This window comes from Ambystoma mexicanum, chromosome 11 (genome assembly GCF_040938575.1).
Source record: "Ambystoma mexicanum isolate Mex_15411 chromosome 11, UKY_AmexF1_1, whole genome shotgun sequence".
Taxonomy (NCBI): domain Eukaryota; kingdom Metazoa; phylum Chordata; class Amphibia; order Caudata; family Ambystomatidae; genus Ambystoma; species Ambystoma mexicanum.
In genome coordinates this window covers 980019678-980038508 of record NC_090934.1, presented here as the reverse complement: position 1 = coordinate 980038508, position 18831 = coordinate 980019678, and the positions used below count along the sequence as shown (strand labels likewise).

Genomic DNA, 18831 nt, shown 5'->3' with positions numbered 1-18831 from the left:
TGACTGTCAGTGAACAAAACCACCTGGCTTAGATATGTCAGTGAAAAAGAACAAGTGGCCCAAATATTTGATAGGTCATCTCCGGTGTCCTGGAAGTTAGTCTTAGCAATGCACGGTGGTGGCACAAGTAATGTCGCTTAGCTTACCATAACCTGCGAAGTTCTGGGGGGTTTTGGTTTTACTTATATCCATAACATCTCTTTACCAAAGTTGTTTCTATATATATATATATATGACAATGCATTACTTACCGTAAAAGCATTTCTGATGGTTGTATCTGCTTAGATTCACATGCTGTGCATAGGTCCGACATCCAGTGGTCACTGCGGAGTATTGCATTTTGTTTTTCGTAGTCGAAAAGGGACGTCAACAAGGCGTGTCTGAAACACTATCCCTATAGTGACGTGCGTTGTACCCACAATCCCTCACGCGTCGAGGTCCCTCCGTTTGTATTTTTCTGCCCTGAGGGAGCCTTCTAGACGTGAGAGTACAGAAAAGAGAGAAATATAGAAAAGGATGTCTATGTTCTTTCCATCCGAGCGGGGAGGAAGGGTGGGCGCATGTGAATCTAAGCAGATACAACCATCAGAAATGCTTTTACGGTAAATAATGCATTGTCTTCTGATGTTTGTTAATCTGCTTAGAATCACATGCTGTGCATAGACTAGCGAGCAGTACCCGGAGTTGACGGTGGGTTATGAGAAGGAACAGTAGAGAAAAGATGTCTTAATACTGCCTGTCCCACCTGGGAGTCAGATCTAGAGTGTGCATCTAGACAGTAGTGTTTTGTAAAGGTGTGCACAGAACTCCAGGTAGCCGCTTTGCAGATGGACTCAAGGGGAACATTTGCAATGAATGCTATGGACGCCCCCGTGCCTCGAGTAGAATGTGCTCTTGGCCTAAAGGGCAGTTCTCTCTTAGCAAGAGTATAGCAGAGAGTGATGCATTGAACAATCCATCTAGAAATAGTGGACTTTGAAACTGCATCCCCTTCTCTTCCTGCTGCCACCGAGACGAAGAACTGATTAGTCTTCCTCAGTGGTCTGGTTCTTTCCATGTAGAACATGACCGCTCTGCGGACATCTAGTGTGTGCAGAGTCCTTTCTCCCAAGTTGGAAGGATTTTGAAAGAACGCTGGTAGTTCTATAGACTGGTTTACGTGGAATTTTTAGATGAATTTCGGAGCAAACCTTGGGTGAGTGCGTAGAACCACCTTATCTCTGTGAACTGCAACAAAGGGGTCTAGAACAGAAAGAGCCTGAAGTTCACTTACACTCCTGATGGAGGTGATAGCTATTAAAAAAGCAGTCTTAATAGTGAGGCGTTTAAGAGATGCTTTGTGCATGGATTCGAATGGTGAGCCCATGAGTCTGGTAAGTACCACATTAAGGTCCCATCCGGGAGCTGGGTCAGCTATCGGGGGGTGTATTCTCTTTACTCCCTCCATGAAGGCCTTTATAACAGGGATCTTCCACCACGACACCTTGAGTTGGGAAGTGGTGTATGCAGAAAGTGCCGCTAGGTGGACTTTAATGGAATTGAACACTAGACCTGAATCTAATAGGTGGGTCAGGTATAGAACAATATGTGTGGGAGAGCAGTCAATCGGGTTGATGCTCTTACCTGTGCACCAGATGACAAACCTCTTCCATTTGCTCGAATAGCAGTGGCGAGTGTTAGGTTTTCTGGCTTCCCTGAGGATGCCCATGCATCTCTGCGGGAGCTGTAGATGTCCGAATTCTATGATCTCAGGAGCCAAGCTGCTAAGTTCATGTTCTGGTGGCATGGATGTAGGGTCCTGCCCTCGTCTTGTGACAGCATGTTGTACGGGCAGGGGAGTTTCACTGGGGGAGATAGAGACATCTCCATCAAGTGAGCGAACCATGGCTGTCGGGCCCACATTGGGGCCACCAGTATCATGGTTACTTGTTCCTGGTGCATCTTGTGCACCACCTTGTTGAGAAGGGGAGTCGGGGGGAAAAGCGTAAACAAATTTCCCTGACCATTGTATCGACAGACCGTTCCCCTTGGATTGGTTCTGGGGGTACCTGGAGGCGTAACTTAGGCATTGTGAGTTCTCCAGGGTTGCGAACAGGTCTATTTCTGGGAATCCCCATTGTGTGAAGACATCGAAGACGATGTTTTCGTGCAGTCGCCATTCGTACTCTTCGGGCAGGGGGAAATCTCTGCTGAGTTTGTCTGCCAGCAGATTGAGTTCCCCTGGTACATGTTGTGACAGTAGGAACATGTTTTGTTTGAGAGCCCACTTCCATATATTTTGGGCCAGTTTGGACAGTCCTGGAGAGTGGGTTCACCCCTGCTTGTTGATGTAATACATGGCTGTGGTGCTGTCTGTAAGGAACATCACTGTCCTGCCTTGTAGGTGTTCCTGGAAGGCTTTTAGAGCCTTGAACACCGCTAGTAGCTCCAGAAGATTGATGTGTTTGGATGCTACGTTCGGAGTCCACACTCCGTGAGCAGTCTGATGGGATAGGTGAGCCCCCCATCATGTAAGGGATGCGTCTGTGGTTAGAGTGGCTTCCGCCGCGGGTGTGGCAAAGGGTTTCCCTTTTCCCAGGTTTTCCTTTGTCCACCACTGTAGCGAGAGAACTAAGGCCTGTGAGACCACCACTAGATCGTCCCATAGTCCGCTGGCCTGACACCACTGGCTGTTGAGCCACTCTTGCATTGGGCGCATGCGCAGGCGCGCGTGAGGTACCAAATAAATACACGACGCCATCATGCCTAGCAAGCGCATTGCTTTGCGTACCGTCACCTCTCGACCGGTCACATATTGAGGGATCTGAAACAGCATGTTTTGGACCCTCTCTTTGGAGGGGAAGACGAGGCCGTCCTTTGTTTGAATTAAAGCCCCTAGGAATTGTTTGATTTGGCTGGGGTCTAGGCTGGACTTCTTTTCGTTGATGGAGAAGCCCAACTGGAACAAAAGGTCTACAGTCTTTTGGGTATTGGAGAAGCATGTTTCGTAAGAATCCCCTGTTATGAGCCAGTCGTCGAGGTAAGGGTAAACTGGGAGGGACAACCTGCGCAGGTGGGCCGCTGCCACTGCCAGCACCTTCGTGAATACCCTTGGTGCTGATGCTATGCCGAAGGGTAGCACTCTGAACTGGTAGTGTTTGCCCTCTATCATGAACCGGAGGTATTTTCTGTGCGCTGGCAACATTAAAATATGAAAGTATGCATCTTTCATGTCGAATGTTGTCATGTAATCTCCCTGTGAGAGCAGTGGGATCACTTCCTGTAAGGTCACCATACGAAACTTTTGGGGTTTGATAAACTTGTTCGCTGGGCGCAGATCTAATACAGGGCGCATGGTTAGATCCTTTTTGGGTACAAGGAAGTACACTGAATAAATACCTTCCGTTACCTGAGATAGAGGCACGACCTCTATGGCTCCTTTTTCCAGCAGTTGTTGTACTTCTTGGAGAAGGATGGCAAGATGTTCCGGTGTCATGCGTCGTCCCCTCGGGGGTTTGTATGTTGGGGAACTGTTGAATTCGATGCAGTATCCGTGGGCTAAGGTGGAAAGTACCCAGCGGTCTGACGTTATACCCTCCCATGCTGGAAGAAAGTATGTTATCCGGCCCCCAGACCGGTGTTGCATGGGAGGGGACGCGAATCTTCGCGTCACTTGGTGTTGTTGGGGGCTTGGGAGCCTCTGGGGGTGGACCCCCGGCCTCTTCCTTTGCCCCGGCGCTGGCCTCTTTGGCTGTACTGCCCACTATTGGTCTGGAAATTGGTGGCAGGGTACTGTTGCTGCTGGATTTGTTGTTGTCGTTGGCCACGAAAAAAGTCTTTGTTGCCATAGCCGCGCCTGGTAGAGGGCTTAGAGATTTGGTCAAGAGTTTTGATAGTATCGAACTCTTTTTTAGCCATCTCCAGAGCCTCATCCACCGCTTTCCCGAAGAGGTTTGAGTCTTCAACAGGTTTATTTATTAAAGAAGCCTGTGTCTCCGGTTTGAACCCTGAGTTGCGCAGCCATACGTGGCGTTTTAGGAGTATTCCCTGAACCAGGGACCGTCCCGCTGTTTCTGCAGCATCCAGAGAGTTCTTTACAATACTCTGGTTGACCTGGGTTCCTTCGCCAATAGTTGTCAGCAGGCGTGTACGTAGTGGTTCCGGCGCTTCTTCGGCGTCTTTGCGCAGTTTGGCCCACTGCGCGTCCGCATAGCTAGCGAGCAAAGAATTGTTGTTCGCAATTCTTGCCGAAAAGGCAGCCGAGGATGTAACTCTTTTTGCAAGTGCATATTACCGCTTGCCCTCCTTGTCAGGTGGTGCCTCACTGGTGGAAAGTGGTACCCCTGCCCTCTTTCTTGTATTGGTTACTACCAGGGAATCCGGAATGGAATGTCCCCTGATGTACAGCGGGTCTGAGGGTGAAGGAGTGAAAAGTTTTTCAATTCTAGGATTGACCCCTCTGATTAGTGCGGGTGTGGACAGCGAAGGGATGATTCTTCTCTTCACCGAAGCGAGGAGGGGAATGGTCTGACTGACCGGGGGTTTCTCCTTAATTACTCTTTCCACAAAGTCTAATTCAGGAGAGAGCTCCCCAGTGTCCAGTTCGAAATGTGCTGCTGCTCTGCACAACAGGGCATTGAATGTGGGCTGATCGTCAATGGGAGACGTGTTTCTAATAGGTGAATTGTCAGGAGGATTTAGGTTCAGGACATCAGTGTCGGAATATATTGAAGGGGATTGCCAGGGGTGAGAAGGTCCTTCTTCTGGATTTTTTCCGAAGCCTTCTCCTACCAAGTCTGGGCTGTCTTCCAGACCTTCCTCCTCGTTCCGTCCCTCTTCCTCGTCCACAAAATCATCCTCTTCCTCAAAGTAATGTTCTTCCTCAGTGAGGTCATACACACTATGGAAGTCTGAGGCTGTGTCCTGGTGGGGATTGACTAGTCTCGGAATTTTGGCCCTGGGGTCCTCCTGAGGCCCTTCTCTTATTCTCTTGGGAGTGGGAGGGTTCTGGGTATTCATAAACCTCTCCATTCTTTCCATGCAGAGATGGAGCCTTTCCATGGTTTCATGGGGTACCCCTGAGCGGTCTAGCGGGGGAAAAATAGTGTCTTGTAGCTGAAAACGGCTCGACCTCTCCCACAACGTCGAGGAAAGTGTCCCGTCGCCCTCCGAAAAGCCTTCAGGTGTGTTGGGGGTCCCCTCGACTGAAGGGGGTAGTCCCTGCCTTTCTTCTGGCTTTTTCGGCTTGTCTTTCGACCTCTGCGTAGCGCTCGACGTGTCTTTCGGCGTACGCTTGTGGGCGTCGGCTACCACGATCCTCGCCAAGTTCTCAGCGACTCGTTTGTCAGCGGAGGGCTGTGGTTTCGACGTTATGGGTGTCGATCGCTCTACGGCGGCATGCGCTTTCTGCTGATGCGCGCGGCCGATGATTTGGGGGCGGCGCCCTTATTTGCCGAAAGCCCAGTCGCTGGTCGCGGCTGGGGTTGCGAGAGGGGCTTCGAACCCGAACGGTCCGAGGAGTCCGCCGGTGGAACCTGCGTCTCCTTGGGCGCTGATGCTCTCTTCGCCTTCGACGAAGAAGAGCCATGGGTTGTGTGCTTATGTGTGGTCTTATGTGCGTCAATGTCGCCGGGGTGTTCATCCCCATAAGCAGGGCGTGAGCCGAGCCCGTCGGGGCCGGGGACAGACGACGAAGCGCGTGTGCGCTCTTTAGGGGGGTTTTCGACTTCCGTAGCGGAGGTCGTGGTATCACGTTCCTAGTCACTGTCGGTGGTAGCAACGGTGGGTGAAGCGTCGGCCTTCGACATAGCGTAGGCCGCCCACCTCTTGACCCTACGGTCTTTTAGAGTCTTAGGCTTAAGAAGCCGACAAGCCGTGCAACCTTCCTCTTTGTGATCGAGGGGCAAGCAGCGGTTACACCGTGAATGCTTGTCCTTCCAAGTAAACTTGCCCTTGCAAAGCGGGCAAAACCTAAAGGGTGTCCTCTCCATAGCCGAGGCAATAAATCGTGATAACCACCCCAAGGGAAAGGAAGGGGAAAAGGAAAGGCATTCTCAGAAAAGAACCAGAGATGTCCCACGACCCCCACTCTCCCTACTGTATATGGCCTGCGAGGCCAGGCCACGTGTTCGGCAACGCCGAAGGATCTCCTCCGCTCGTCCCCTCCGTCGAAGATCTTGCTCGGCGGAGACAGCTTCACAACAGCGTCGAGGGGGGGATCGATATGTTCTATATTAATATAGGAAAACGACCAAAGGTCGAGGAGATGAAATCTGCAATGTCTCTCGAGGAGCTCTGCGTAAAGGCGACCAGTAGCTGGGCGGAAAAAAACAATCTGAGGGACCTCGACGCGTGAGGGATTGTGGGTACAATGCACGTCACTATAGGGATAGTGTTTCAGACACGCCTTGTCGACGTCCCTTTTCGACTACGAAAAACAAAATGCAATACTCCGCAGTGACCACTGGATGTCGGACCTATGCACAGCATGTGATTCTAAGCAGATTAACAAACATCAGAAATATATATATGGATATGTGTGTGTGTGTGTGTTTGTCTGTTCCAAATGTTCAGCATACTTCCCAGCATGCTGCAAACCTGAAATGTCGCATGGTGGTAGGTTCCATGGTGTAGACAATGTAACAAGTATAAAATATACCTTTTTCGGATTTATTTATGTTTTAAGCTGTCAGCAATGCTTACCCCTGCCATATGGCTCTTCGGACTGTAGTTCTGCCGTAGTTCTACGTTCATTGTTCCTAAAGTTCAGTCGTTCATGAAAACTTCAACAGTTCATTGTTCCTAAACTTTCCACTGTGGAAAGCCTGAGAATTCTTTCCTCTATTCCATGGGGATCTTATACACAGGTGGCCAGGGTCCCGACCCTGGGGTGGACGAGCGAGGGAGAATCACCTGGGTGGGGGGTTCTTTGGGATTGAGGAGGGATTGCCCAAAGGGGAGAAATGGTTCCACCCTTTTTCCATTAAACCCCTACGCGACATTCCCTCCTATTACATGACTGCAGACTGTCCCCTTTTCCCTTTGACTAAACCTCCCTGCTCAGCTTAAATGCACGAAATCCAACATAGGCACTTTTCCATTTCTATCAATGTCCCATTAACAAAGACAGGCGAAGTCAGGCACTGAAAACAGAACGACCACACCTGAGGACTGTTAGCACACCACAGGTGTAAAAGGAGTGAGCCAGAGAAACAGAATGAGCGAGTTGGAGGCCAAGGAAGTCCACGAGTTGAGTACGAGAGCATAGGTGAACTGGGATCCCCAGAGAACCCAAGACCTGCTGGGGGAGAACGGAGGGCCGAGACACAGAGGGACTACCAAAAGCGTGGCAAGGGAGCCTTGTCTCCAAGGAGCCAGAAGGGGGTTAAGTGCAAAGCTGTTCTCCAGAGTGAAGTTTGTGGAAGGGTGTTCGCCAACCTGAGCCAGAGATGCCACACAGGCGAGTTGGATGGGCTGGAGAGGAGCCTTTGGTCTTCAGTCGATGAGACTGCGACTGTGACGTTAACAAAATCACAACCGGTGAGTTCAAAGCCAGGTGGGAACCCGGCTGATGATAGCGGCAAAGCGCGAAGGATAAAATGTTGCAATAAGTAAGATAATTACAATGACGAGCGAAGGATAAGAAGCGCGCTGAAGAGGAAAGCTTTGATTGTCTGTTGTGAAAGTGGAAAGATTCAAGAAACAAAGTAGCAAATGTTTCTGTGTAAGTTAATACGTGGTGAAGGGAGCTCTAGTGAACAGAGACATTGTGTACAGGAGTGAAGTTCATGGAGAGAGCGAATATGGATGCAAGTGAAGGGGGCCATGCTTAAGGGAAAAGGCACGTCGAGACCCCGTGAAATCTTGGTTATGAATTTTCAATGGTGCCAGGAGCACGATATTGGGAAAAGCTGAAGTGTAAAAGGGTGCCGAGGGCACGCTGATGAAAGTTAGCCAAGCTTTAACTGCAAAAAGGTGCCAGGGGCACGATGAGAAAAGAAAACTGAAACAGAGGCCTAAGTATCAGACTGGTCCCACACGGGGCCAGAAGTACGGTGTGTTTATCGAAAGTGTACGATACGTTGAACTGCTGAATAACTGAGGCGAGCCAAGGTGTCATAGTGGTACCTCCTGGGGCTGAGGAAAACTGGCCGTTGTCGAAAGGCTCGGATACAGCAATACACCAACCTGTTGTGTACTGGGAAAGTCTTGTGAACTAATGTTAAGTATCAGATTTCCTGAGGAGAGGTGACACAGAGGAACTGTTACCTAAAGGAACTTTGAACTTGTGCAACCAAAACTGTTTGAACTTTGTGAAAGGAACTTTATGCAGTGCCTTTGAAAGCCGAGGAATGCATACTGAATCCCAAGTGGCTCAAGACTTGGGAAAAGGAGCTGTGGACCAGCTCCAATACTATCCTGACCTTTAATTTAAAGCACCCTTTTTATTTAGTCCAATCCAATGCATATTATTGTATTAGAAAGTGGGAGGGCAAGCATAGGTTTAACACAGACCCTTTAGGTTTGACTAACTTGACTGACTTTGGACTTCTATTTTTGTTGATGGTCGAGACTACTCCCATTACAGACGTAGGGCAAGTTAGGCAGCATACAACCCCCCACCCCCTTCCTTACAAAATAAAGGATTTAATTAACTTGAATCATTGCGTCTGTGTTTCTCTCATGATACCATGCCTGTCTCACACCACACTATCAGCATTCTAGCTGACATTAGAAGCACTCACCTTTGAAGTCATGTGGGTGACAGGAAACGGTCCATGCCTCTGCAACAGTGTCTGCAATGACTGTCAGTCACATAGTGGCAATTCTCTCATGATAATTACAGAAACTACATTTCCCACAGAAGTTGCTGAATGTATGCCGTCTCAACAATGCAAAGCTTACATGCTTCAGCCGTAGACGTACGGGTACGGAACCTCAAGCTTACACACTTCAGCCCTACACGTACAGCACTTATGTTGAGGTCACTCTGCCTCAGCTACTGATTGGGACACCAATAATGTTGCTGCACAATCTCAACACTCCAACTCAAAGTAGCTGGAACCGATTTACAAGATTCACGATTTTATCATGGTCAGCTTTACGTTGCTTGTTCCAGAGATGGAAACAAAGAATGTGTTCACACTAGCAATAGGGTCTAGGGTCAGGAAAGACTAGCAATAGGGTCTACAAAGAAGCATTGGTTTAGTCATTAAATGAACTTCAAACTAGGACTGAAGTAGGAGTTACTGTCAAGCACGGGTACACCTGTTAGTGTATATCTATATATAATGTTAGTAGACAGTCTCCAAGTCACCAGTCTCTATATTTTTTACACTAACAGCTACAGAGTCTGGGTAAAACATGGTTTCACCATCACTGAGATTTTTTTTTCACTGAGTTGGTGGGTCACTGACTTATTCATTAATGAAGAATGATGGCTTGCTCTCTCATTGATCTTAGAACATTTGTCCATTCGTGGGATTTCTCACTTCATATGTAAATAGGGTCCTGGTATTAGGTGTTACCGTGAAGTTGGGGCAAACAGCTTTTACTTTACGTATCAGGTTATCATACAGCGGATTTCTTTTACTAACATTTGTAGTAAAAGCTACAGTGAATTTTTGTAACTAATGTATATTGGAATTTTAAAAATGATTTATTAACTTCAACATGCTTATCCAATCCAAAAGGTAAAGTGGTGAATTCTAGGCCCTCTGTAAGGCTCTGGCCTCTCACTTTTCTAAAACCCATCCTGTCCTCCATCTCCTCTCCCTCTTCCCCTCTCAGCCCCCTTTTGGCCATCTCTTCCTCTCCTCCTCCTTTCTCCGCTTTCTCTCTGACAACACATGACAAGGTTTCAAGACAAGTCAAAATTTCATCCAAACAGGTGCTCCACTGCACCTCCAGAAACATCAATGACTATATTGATACCCTTGCTCCAGCCTTGGCCGATTTCTGTAATCACCCTTTCACCCATGTGCACCCCCTCGTCAAGAAGCTGTCTGCCGATCCAACCTGCCCGGCAAACTATCGCCTTCCACCCTTTCCTGGGCAAACTCTTGGAAAAGCTGCTCATCTCTCAGCATGCTCTCCAAACTGAATCTGTTGGTTGTCTCCATGACCATCGGTCTGGCTTCAGGGCTGCCATAGGTACCCCGTGAAGATATGCTCTCTAACCTTGATTCCAGCATTCCTTCTGTCCTCATCCTCCTTGATCTTTCCTCTGCTTCCGACACTGTCAACCATGCCATCCTGATCAATAGACTCTGAGAACCTGGGCATCACGGATCAAGCCCTGGAGTGGCTGACCTTGTTCATCTTGAACCGCCCCTCTGAGGACCAACTTGGTCCCTTTCTCTCCACCACCTCTCGTTCTACCTGTGGCGTCCCCCAGGGCTCCATCCTCCCACCCTAGTTTTTCACCCTTTACTTGGCCCCTTTGGCCCACCTGATCTCTACCTTCTCCTCTAACTTTCATTGTTATGCAGATGACATACAGCGTTCATTCATGCTCCCCTCAGCCTCTTCTCCTCTCTCGCTCATTCCTGACTGTCTATCCGTGATTCAGGATTGGTACGCCTCCAACGATCTATGCCTTTACGCCAGTAAGACAGGGATTCTTCTCATTGGGACCCCTGTCCCTGCTTTCCCTGCGGCCACCCGCCTTGGGCCCTCTTCCATCGCCTTGCTGCGAGGCAAAAAAACTATCATCTTCGACTCCACTCTCCCTTTCGCTCCTCACATCTCGGACGTCGCCAAGAAGTCCAGCTACCAGCTGCACCTCCTCAAAGGGACTCTTCCCTTTCTCACTTTCCCCCAGAAGCTCACGGTCTCCAGAGTCCTGGTTCTCTCCATGCTGGACTACTGCAACAGCCTCTTTCTCAATCTGTCTTCCTCTATTCTCCACCCTCTGCAACCAATCCAGAATAGGACTGCAAGACTTATCCTTGGACTGAAGTCCAAGGACTGTATCTCTCCAGTCCTGAATTTTCTCCACTGGCTCCCGGTGGCTGCAAGGATCAAGTACAAGACCCTTTGCATTCTCCACAAGGCTTTCTGGGGACAGGGCCCATACTAAATCCAACGCTCTCTTCCAAAATACCTTCCTTCTCGAGCCCTTTGCTCAGCTACCTCCAGCTCTCTAAGAGTAAGACGCTTCTCCAGGCACAAAGTGGGGGCTAGATCTATCTCCTCTGCAGGTGACTCCCTCTGGAATGGCCTCCCTGCCCCTCTCAAACTTAAGCCGGACCACCTGAAGTTCCCAGAAGTAGCTCAAAACGTTCCTCTTCTCCTCTGCTTTCTCTCTCTCTCCCCTGCTGACCTACCTGTCTGCTGTACCGACTGGTTGCTTGGCTACCCTCAGAATCTCCCTGGGTACCAGGCTCTTTCTTGATCAGTCACCACACACTTAGGGGCTGTAACTGTAACCCTACAGTCCCTTGTTCTCCTTTCACTACCCAGAGCTGCCCTGCCTTGGCTGCACTTACTCAGAGCATTGCTGCCCGGTTTTCCCCTGACGTCTCCCTTGCACTCCCTCCTCCCTTTCCCCTTCAACTTCTCATTCTGACACAATCTGAATGATACAAGGCCTACTAAGATCATTTGTCTTGTCCTCCCTCTGTCTTCCCTCCCGTGTTTGTCAATCTTAGAAACACTTGTGTACAGGTGCATTATAAATGACTTATCATATCCCCTTCAAAAGGGAGAAAGGCTCCTGGCTCGGATCAAATCCCTGTTGGCATTTACGTTAAAAATCCCATTCCCACACCATTTAACCTTTTCATCAATTATCTGAATTTATATTTGATACATTTAACTGATTTGGGGATGGATGCCTTCTTTATCAAGGGTGAAGGGGTATAAAACCCTACCCAGGCTTGCTGGCCAGCACAGAACATTATTCACAGGTATTCCAGGCAAGGGTTTTATCATACTGCAGCGGAACCTATTCTTACTATTAACATACAAATAAATAAGCTCATCATTCCAGCAATCTGAAAAAGAAGATGTGTGTTCTAACAATATATGGCACTACTTTAGAGCTGGCTAACTTGTTTGACTACTTCGTAAAAATGCTCAGAATCCAATTTGCTCTGAAGTTCACAAGTGGGAAAAAAGGAAGTAGATTATGAAGCTCAAATCAAATGCTATTTTATGCTTCTGTAAGAAATTATCCATATCACCAGCAATAGAAGATTATGGGGCCTGAAGGCTTGCTTTTGCCCCGTATATGGGTTCAATTGTGAGATATGGTGATCCACTTAAAGGCCATATTTAATCTTCCTACAGCAACACGGTCTACCAGTGTAAGGGTGGAGTTGGACGTATCTTCCACTACAGATAGGGATAAACTCAAACCACTTCTTTGTGTCTCAAATGTAGCTTTGCCATTTGATAATCCAGATAGGGTAGCCCAAGCTGAAATGTGTGGCTTCAATAGGGTGACAAGATTCCTGCTGAGCGCTTCTCTTATTTTGTTTTGGAAAAGTGAGACATTTTCATTGAATAATTGATCTGTGTAAAAGAAAAAATATATATTTGAACATTTTAATTTTGTAGGGAGTGCAAAATGTCGGAGCATTGTTAATTATAAATGTAAACATCTGGTTGTAAAATTTCTAGTACATGATCCTAGTAAACCTCCTAGTACAAGAATAGGGTATTAGCCTACTTGTTTTGAAAACATTTGACCTTTTAATTTTGACCACTTTTTTTGATCATTTATTGGATCAAAATTCGGTCAAATGGAATTAAATACATATATGGGGTGGGGTAAGGAAATGGAGGGCGTTGCGGTGGGGTCTCCCCCGCATTTTCGACCAAAATACGAGCAAATAAAATTTGAGCAAATGTGAAAAGGTCGATCAAAGTAGACCTAAACCCAAGAACTGTACTAGAATTTTACTGACTCAAGGAAATCCTATGGCTGCACATGAAATCTGTGATGAATCCTCCAAGCAGTGTTATAAGGCCAAGCACTCTTCTAGTTGATGTTCAACCTGCTCTTTGGGTATGCAGGAAAGTGGAATTTGTTCTCCACTTTCCCTTTTTGACTACAATTATGATTTATAGAGGAACCTACTGATTATTCCCTCTGTTAAGAAAGTTTGGTATTCATACAGGTACATCAGCCTTAGACAAGGCATTTTTATGGCTGGTCCGGCCACACATTGATTGAAACTATGGAGAATCTGAGAGAAGTTGATACTGTTAGAAGATTCATGCTAGGTTATAATTTTAATCAATATTGCATTGAGAATTTAATGGATGCATTGTATTCTTTATAATTTACATGAATATATCTAGTTTGCATTATTACATATGTGACGGAGTCCCCTGCACTTATGCAGGGTACATTCACAGGGTGACTCCCCCATACCCTAAAAGGCCCCTCTGGAGGTCCCCCAAACTCCAGGGCCAAAAGTCGGCAAAAACAACATGGGGGGAGCCTGAAGCACCCTCCCGCAGGACGAAAAATGTTAAGGGTGAAAACCAAGTGTTCCACTTTAAGAGAATAAGGTTTCAGTACTTTTTTCTCCTGGCGAGTGTACAGATTAAAAAATTCTCCGACACCAGTGCCACATAGATCAAAGTAACCAGTTAGTGGGATACCTAAAACATAGTTTAAAGGGCAGAAAATGTAGGAGCATTCACCACACCAGGGACAACACGTACCGACCACTATGATCCACACATTTTCTAGCATTGTGGGGACTGCAATGTTCCAATTTCTCGAAGACAAAAGCATTTTGAAATTTCCTTTGCATACCAATGGTTTCTCCGACTCTGGAAACACACAGAAGAAATAGAGAAACACAATTCAAAGCAGGGCATGTCAGCAGCACTCCAGAGTGAATGGAAAAGGGACACCCATATGTCTAAAGCCAGTATTATATCCAAAATGTTGGCGGCACATGCTAGAACCTCAGGACCTGTCCCTCTCTACCCACATGGTCAATTATAGGCAAGTCTAGCCCATACTACAGAAGTACAACACACAGCCCAAAAAGACCAGCTGCTGTAATCTGCCTTTAGATTTCTGCTATGTATGGATGTGATGTATGAGTGTTCCACAAGTAGAAATGATGTATGAGAGTTCCCTGCTGTACGGTCCTAGGAGCGACAGTTGATGAGAGAGGGTGGCCGGTGGATGTGTTCCTTGTTTACCTGTGTCTTTTTCCTACTGCTTATCTAGTTACTGCCTTACCTGTAACTGCAATAAAGCAAGCTTCCTTTTCATACAAGATGTCTCCTGTGCTTCTGTGAGACAACCTCACCTTTGAAAGGCAGCCAGCCCTGTCAGTCAAGGTTAACTCTTGGGAGTGCTGGTATGAGGAGAGTGGCGGACCCTAAATGACCCCTGTCCTGGAGACCCAAGTGAGCAGAGCATGATGGCACAGAGCAGGAAGGAGATGACCACTGGTGGTTGGTAAGAAGGGGAAAAAATCATTAGGCAGACAGGAGAGAGAAATGGTCTTTGAGACAGAGGTTTTGGTGTTATAGGAGGGGAGTCGCAGTAGTGTGGCGCAAGAATGAGAGCCTGGTGTATTTGAAACAGAGGGAGAGATTTATTTAGAGATGAGATAAATGGGTATCATCTTGGAGAGGAAAGCAAGGGGTAACACCTCGGGAAAGATGGAGAGAGATATTGAACCCAGATACACGTTACTTATTAAGATGCAGTGGAGGATATTGTGGGGCTGAAGAAGGAAGGAGATCGTGATTCTGAGAGGAAGGAGGAAGATTATATCTTGAACAAGGCCAAGAGTTATTGACCATAAGAGAAGCAAAGGAAACATCAACTTCGAGAGGGGAAATGAAAAGGAAATCAGATTGGACAGACTGAGGGAGGAAGAGGAAAGACAAGGTCTACGAGAAGAATACTGTTCTGTAGAGGGAAGAGGAGAAGACTTGGACTCAAGGAAGAATTACACTGAGAAGGATAAGGAATACCATAAGGAAACCTAGGAGGAGGCTAAGCCACTACGCCTAGGGGGCTAGAGCAGAACCACGAAAGGAAGGAGAGAGATGATCAGACCGTATCTTATGTAGTAAGGATAGAAGTTCTGGAGGACCAGCTTTGTCCACGGGAGAGCGTTGCAGTGGGTGAATTAATGAGATGATTCCACTATGGTGGGAAGCAGGTAAGGCATCCTACGGATTGTCAGGAAGGAGAAAGGCCCAAGAGTTTACATCAGGAAGAGAAGTCGGTGGAAGGTTCGCAACCAAACCCAAACAGGGTGCAGCAGAGCATCCTGCAAATGACGACCTTGCATTCAGTCTGGCAGGAAGCTCCTATCACTCTACCATGAGAGAACTGCAAAGAGAATACCTAGGAGGCAACAGTTGGGAAGACTCCAGTACACCTATCTCCATGGTAGCAATGGGACTGCGTCCTGGGAAAACATGAAGCTCAGGGAGAGTGTCAGAGGACCAAACTATGTTTTGCCAGGAAGACCCAAGATAGGCAGTGATGCCCTCCTTGAGAAGAGAAGAGAAGACTTTGTTTTGGGACACAGGAAGAACTTTGAACTCTTTATGTGGGCCTGCCACCTGACTTGTATTTATAGAACGTTGGCACACAGAGCACTTTGTTAGAGAACCCCTGCGGAGCAGTCAAGGGAATATCTTTTCTTTTGGAGTCTTGCTTGAGAACCTCACGGGTCCCACTCCTTTACAATATACGCAGACACATGGAGGTCATCCTGATGCTTTTTTCTTTTGAGTGTGCCATGTTCCTGACACATTCCGATCTATAATGGAACAAATGTTTAACAAAAAGCTATTGAACAATATATTTTGGGTCATTAGTCTCAGTTCAGGGACCTATCACACACGTTTTGCTGATATTTTAGAGAACACTTTTTTGATGTCTTATATTTTTGTACGTGGATCTCACAATTCTTAGATGATTCAAACTTTTAGGAGTACCTGTCTATGGATGAAAACAACTGATCCCAACAGCCTCCATGTTCCACCCTGGCGATCAACGTGCAGCATTCGAAGGATCTGCAGAAAGCGGATTCCTCTGTAATGATAAACAAGGACAGAAAGTGTTAGTCTTTATGGCATGGAACATATTATGCTCAGCATCGATTTAACGAGTTTCTAAAATATGTGCTTAAAATAGTGAGAATGCTTTCTTCAAATGATCTTTTTATGGAACACCTAGAGATTTGTGCAGTCTCGATTTATAGTTCATACCTGGCCACATGACATGTTACATTCCCCCACTAAGGAGTACATTCCCAAAAAGATTCCAGACTTGTGTGTGGAAAGTGACAAAGCAAATCAGGAATTCTGTAGATGAGGTGATTCAATTAAGTGATCCTGCCTGAGCAAATGGCTTTGCGTGAGGCAGGTTCTCTGCAACCACCGGATCTATGCACAGGAGATGCCCCAGGAGGGAGTGCAAAAAATAAATAAGGAGGAGTGGGGGATCCTGGGAGTCCCTCTGCCAGCCATTAGTACTGGTTTTGGGAGTCTTAACCAGATTCTTTAGCTCACTATCTCTTTCACAGAGGAGAAATATCTGTAACATATCAGTCTTTGTCCTGCCCTGGGGCAGTTCAGCATTGAAATGCTAGGCAATTCTCCTCGGAACAAGAGTACCGACAGCAACCCCAGACATGTGTTTCGTTCTGGCTGGATCTCATCAGTAGGGTGGAGCTGTGCCTCTCTAGCAGCAGTGATCAAGAGGTCCACAGACTGGGGGAACATCACTGATACCCAAAAGGAAGGAATCTTTGAGGGCACCGGTCCCGATTCTGTGACGTGCTCTCCTCCTGTTAAATGCAAAGCACAGGGTTTGTTTGTTTATTTGGTAATGCGCGCCAAACCCATGGGTAACCGGGTGCAACAGATTACATGAAGACTTAAGCTTGTTACAGTATTTGGCATGAGTATATACAACACAACGGCAATAGGAGCAAAAATAAATGTAAAAATATATACAAGCATGTGCCTATAAAACACAAACGGCAAAAAGCAAATAAATACAAGAATATATATATATGGGGTATATGCAATGCTGACACGACTCTCTACAGACTACTGGCAGCCTTTCTAAGCCTCTGCTAGAAACACTTTTGTAAACCATGTGCATTATTTTGGCTCTTAAGATTAGTTTGATAGATGGATGCATTTTCTGAGAACTTTGTACTGCTGGTCTCCATGCAAGCTGTTAAAATGGTGGTGACTGTGAGCGAGTGACAGCACAGTGCATGATGGAGGAGTGCTGATGCGCAAATTTTCTATAAATGCCAGTTATGGTGACTATAGACCGGTGGGTGTGGAGTCTACTTAAGACTAACTGTAACCAGCATTTATTTATAATAAAACAATGGGCCTCATTACGAGTCTGGCGGTAACCGAGCCGGAAAAACCAGCAGGTTACCGCCGGACCCGTATTACCATTCCGCCTTCGCGATTCCCGGAATCAGCGGGCATTATGACTCCGGTGACCCGGGAATTCCGGAGGCGGAATAGTGTAAGTCCCCATTCCCATGGAGCCCCATAGGACTCCATGGGAATGGGGACAATGGAAACACCGGTTCAGTCTATGACAGAGCCGGTGTTTCCATGTCCCCCTGCAGGCGGGTGGTTATAAACCCGGGAGTGACACATCCCGCCTACAGGACTCTTAATCGGCCGGTCCGGAAAGAATGGTGGCAGCGGTTTTACCACCACCATTCTTTCTGGACCGGCAGGGTTGTAATGAGACCCAATGTGTTTTCAACTTGCATGGGCATGTGCCATCTGTGCCTGGAGTGCCACCTTTCCTCACTATAACATAATTTTATCGATTCTATACATTTCTACCTCTGACAATTAAAAAAAATATTTGCAGTCACAAACCTCTACTAGCCATTTACAGCAAATGCGTGGTCTGCACCCACTGGAGTGAAAATTGACTCAGCTCTCCAAACAGGAGTGTTCAGTTGAGTAATCCACATAAAACGGTAGGGAAAATGACCAACCCGTCCATACACATGGAGGGGCGGACTGTGGGCCCCTCGTATCCACTGCTAGTCGCTCCACCTGCATGCATAGACTCTCTGGGAGTTCGGGGCCCTGAATGCAGGGAGATGTGGATGCTAAATGTGAGGCACCCTTTGCCCCCTTGCATTCAGCAGCCACAGCTTCTTGTCAGTTTATTAATCTGTTCCGTAGTGTCATTCACCCACCACATTTTCTAAATGAACGGTGATGGCATTCTGCTCCCAAACACATGCACATTAGAATTCTCCATCTGCAGTCATTTCTCCCCCAATAAGACCCATGAATATTTTATGTCAGGAGACTTTTGTCTTCACTGCACCTTGCCCCTCTTTCCCTTCCCCCCTCTCTCTTTAGCCTGGTTTTCATTTCACCTCGCAAACCACTGTCTGGCTGACACCCTGGACGTGGTTGCAATTTGCCTCTGCATGGTCATGGCTCGAGGCTTTAAGAGAATGACGTAATTCCGTTTTTTCCTTCCTGCACTGGCAGAGTTCAAGTCTGCACATGTCCTTACTTCTGTTTGATCGTAGGCCTCTGGAGATGCCGAGTTTCTCAGTGAGGTAGCTTGGGGACTTCAGGGTGACAGCCAGTGGATGATGCAGCAGGACTGGAAGAGGATACAGGCTTGCAGTGGGAGCCAGTGCAGTTCGATGAGGGTCAGGGAGATGTGGTCGAATTTGCAGGCTCCTTCTGTTTCTTGCTAGGGTTCTTCCTTTTCCTCTTTCCTTACGGCAGTGCAGTACTTCCCAGGGATCTGCACTTGGTCGCCTCTTTTTTTCTACCTAAACCTTTTCTGAACTTCCACCATTTCATTCTGTGTCTTCTCATTCCTGTACTGACAACTCTGTT

At 47.2% G+C, this 18831-nt stretch overlaps 1 protein-coding gene across 1 annotated transcript in view; it reads right to left on the bottom strand.

The window, feature by feature from the left end:
* The window catches only part of KCNQ1 (potassium voltage-gated channel subfamily Q member 1), a 1232969-nt gene that overhangs the window by 469280 nt on the left and 744858 nt on the right, over positions 1-18831 (bottom strand). Inside the window, exon 5 of the mRNA XM_069624134.1 lies at positions 15913-16009. Within this exon, the coding sequence (XP_069480235.1) occupies positions 15913-16009 (97 nt within the window). The remainder of the gene's footprint in view (positions 1-15912; positions 16010-18831) is intronic.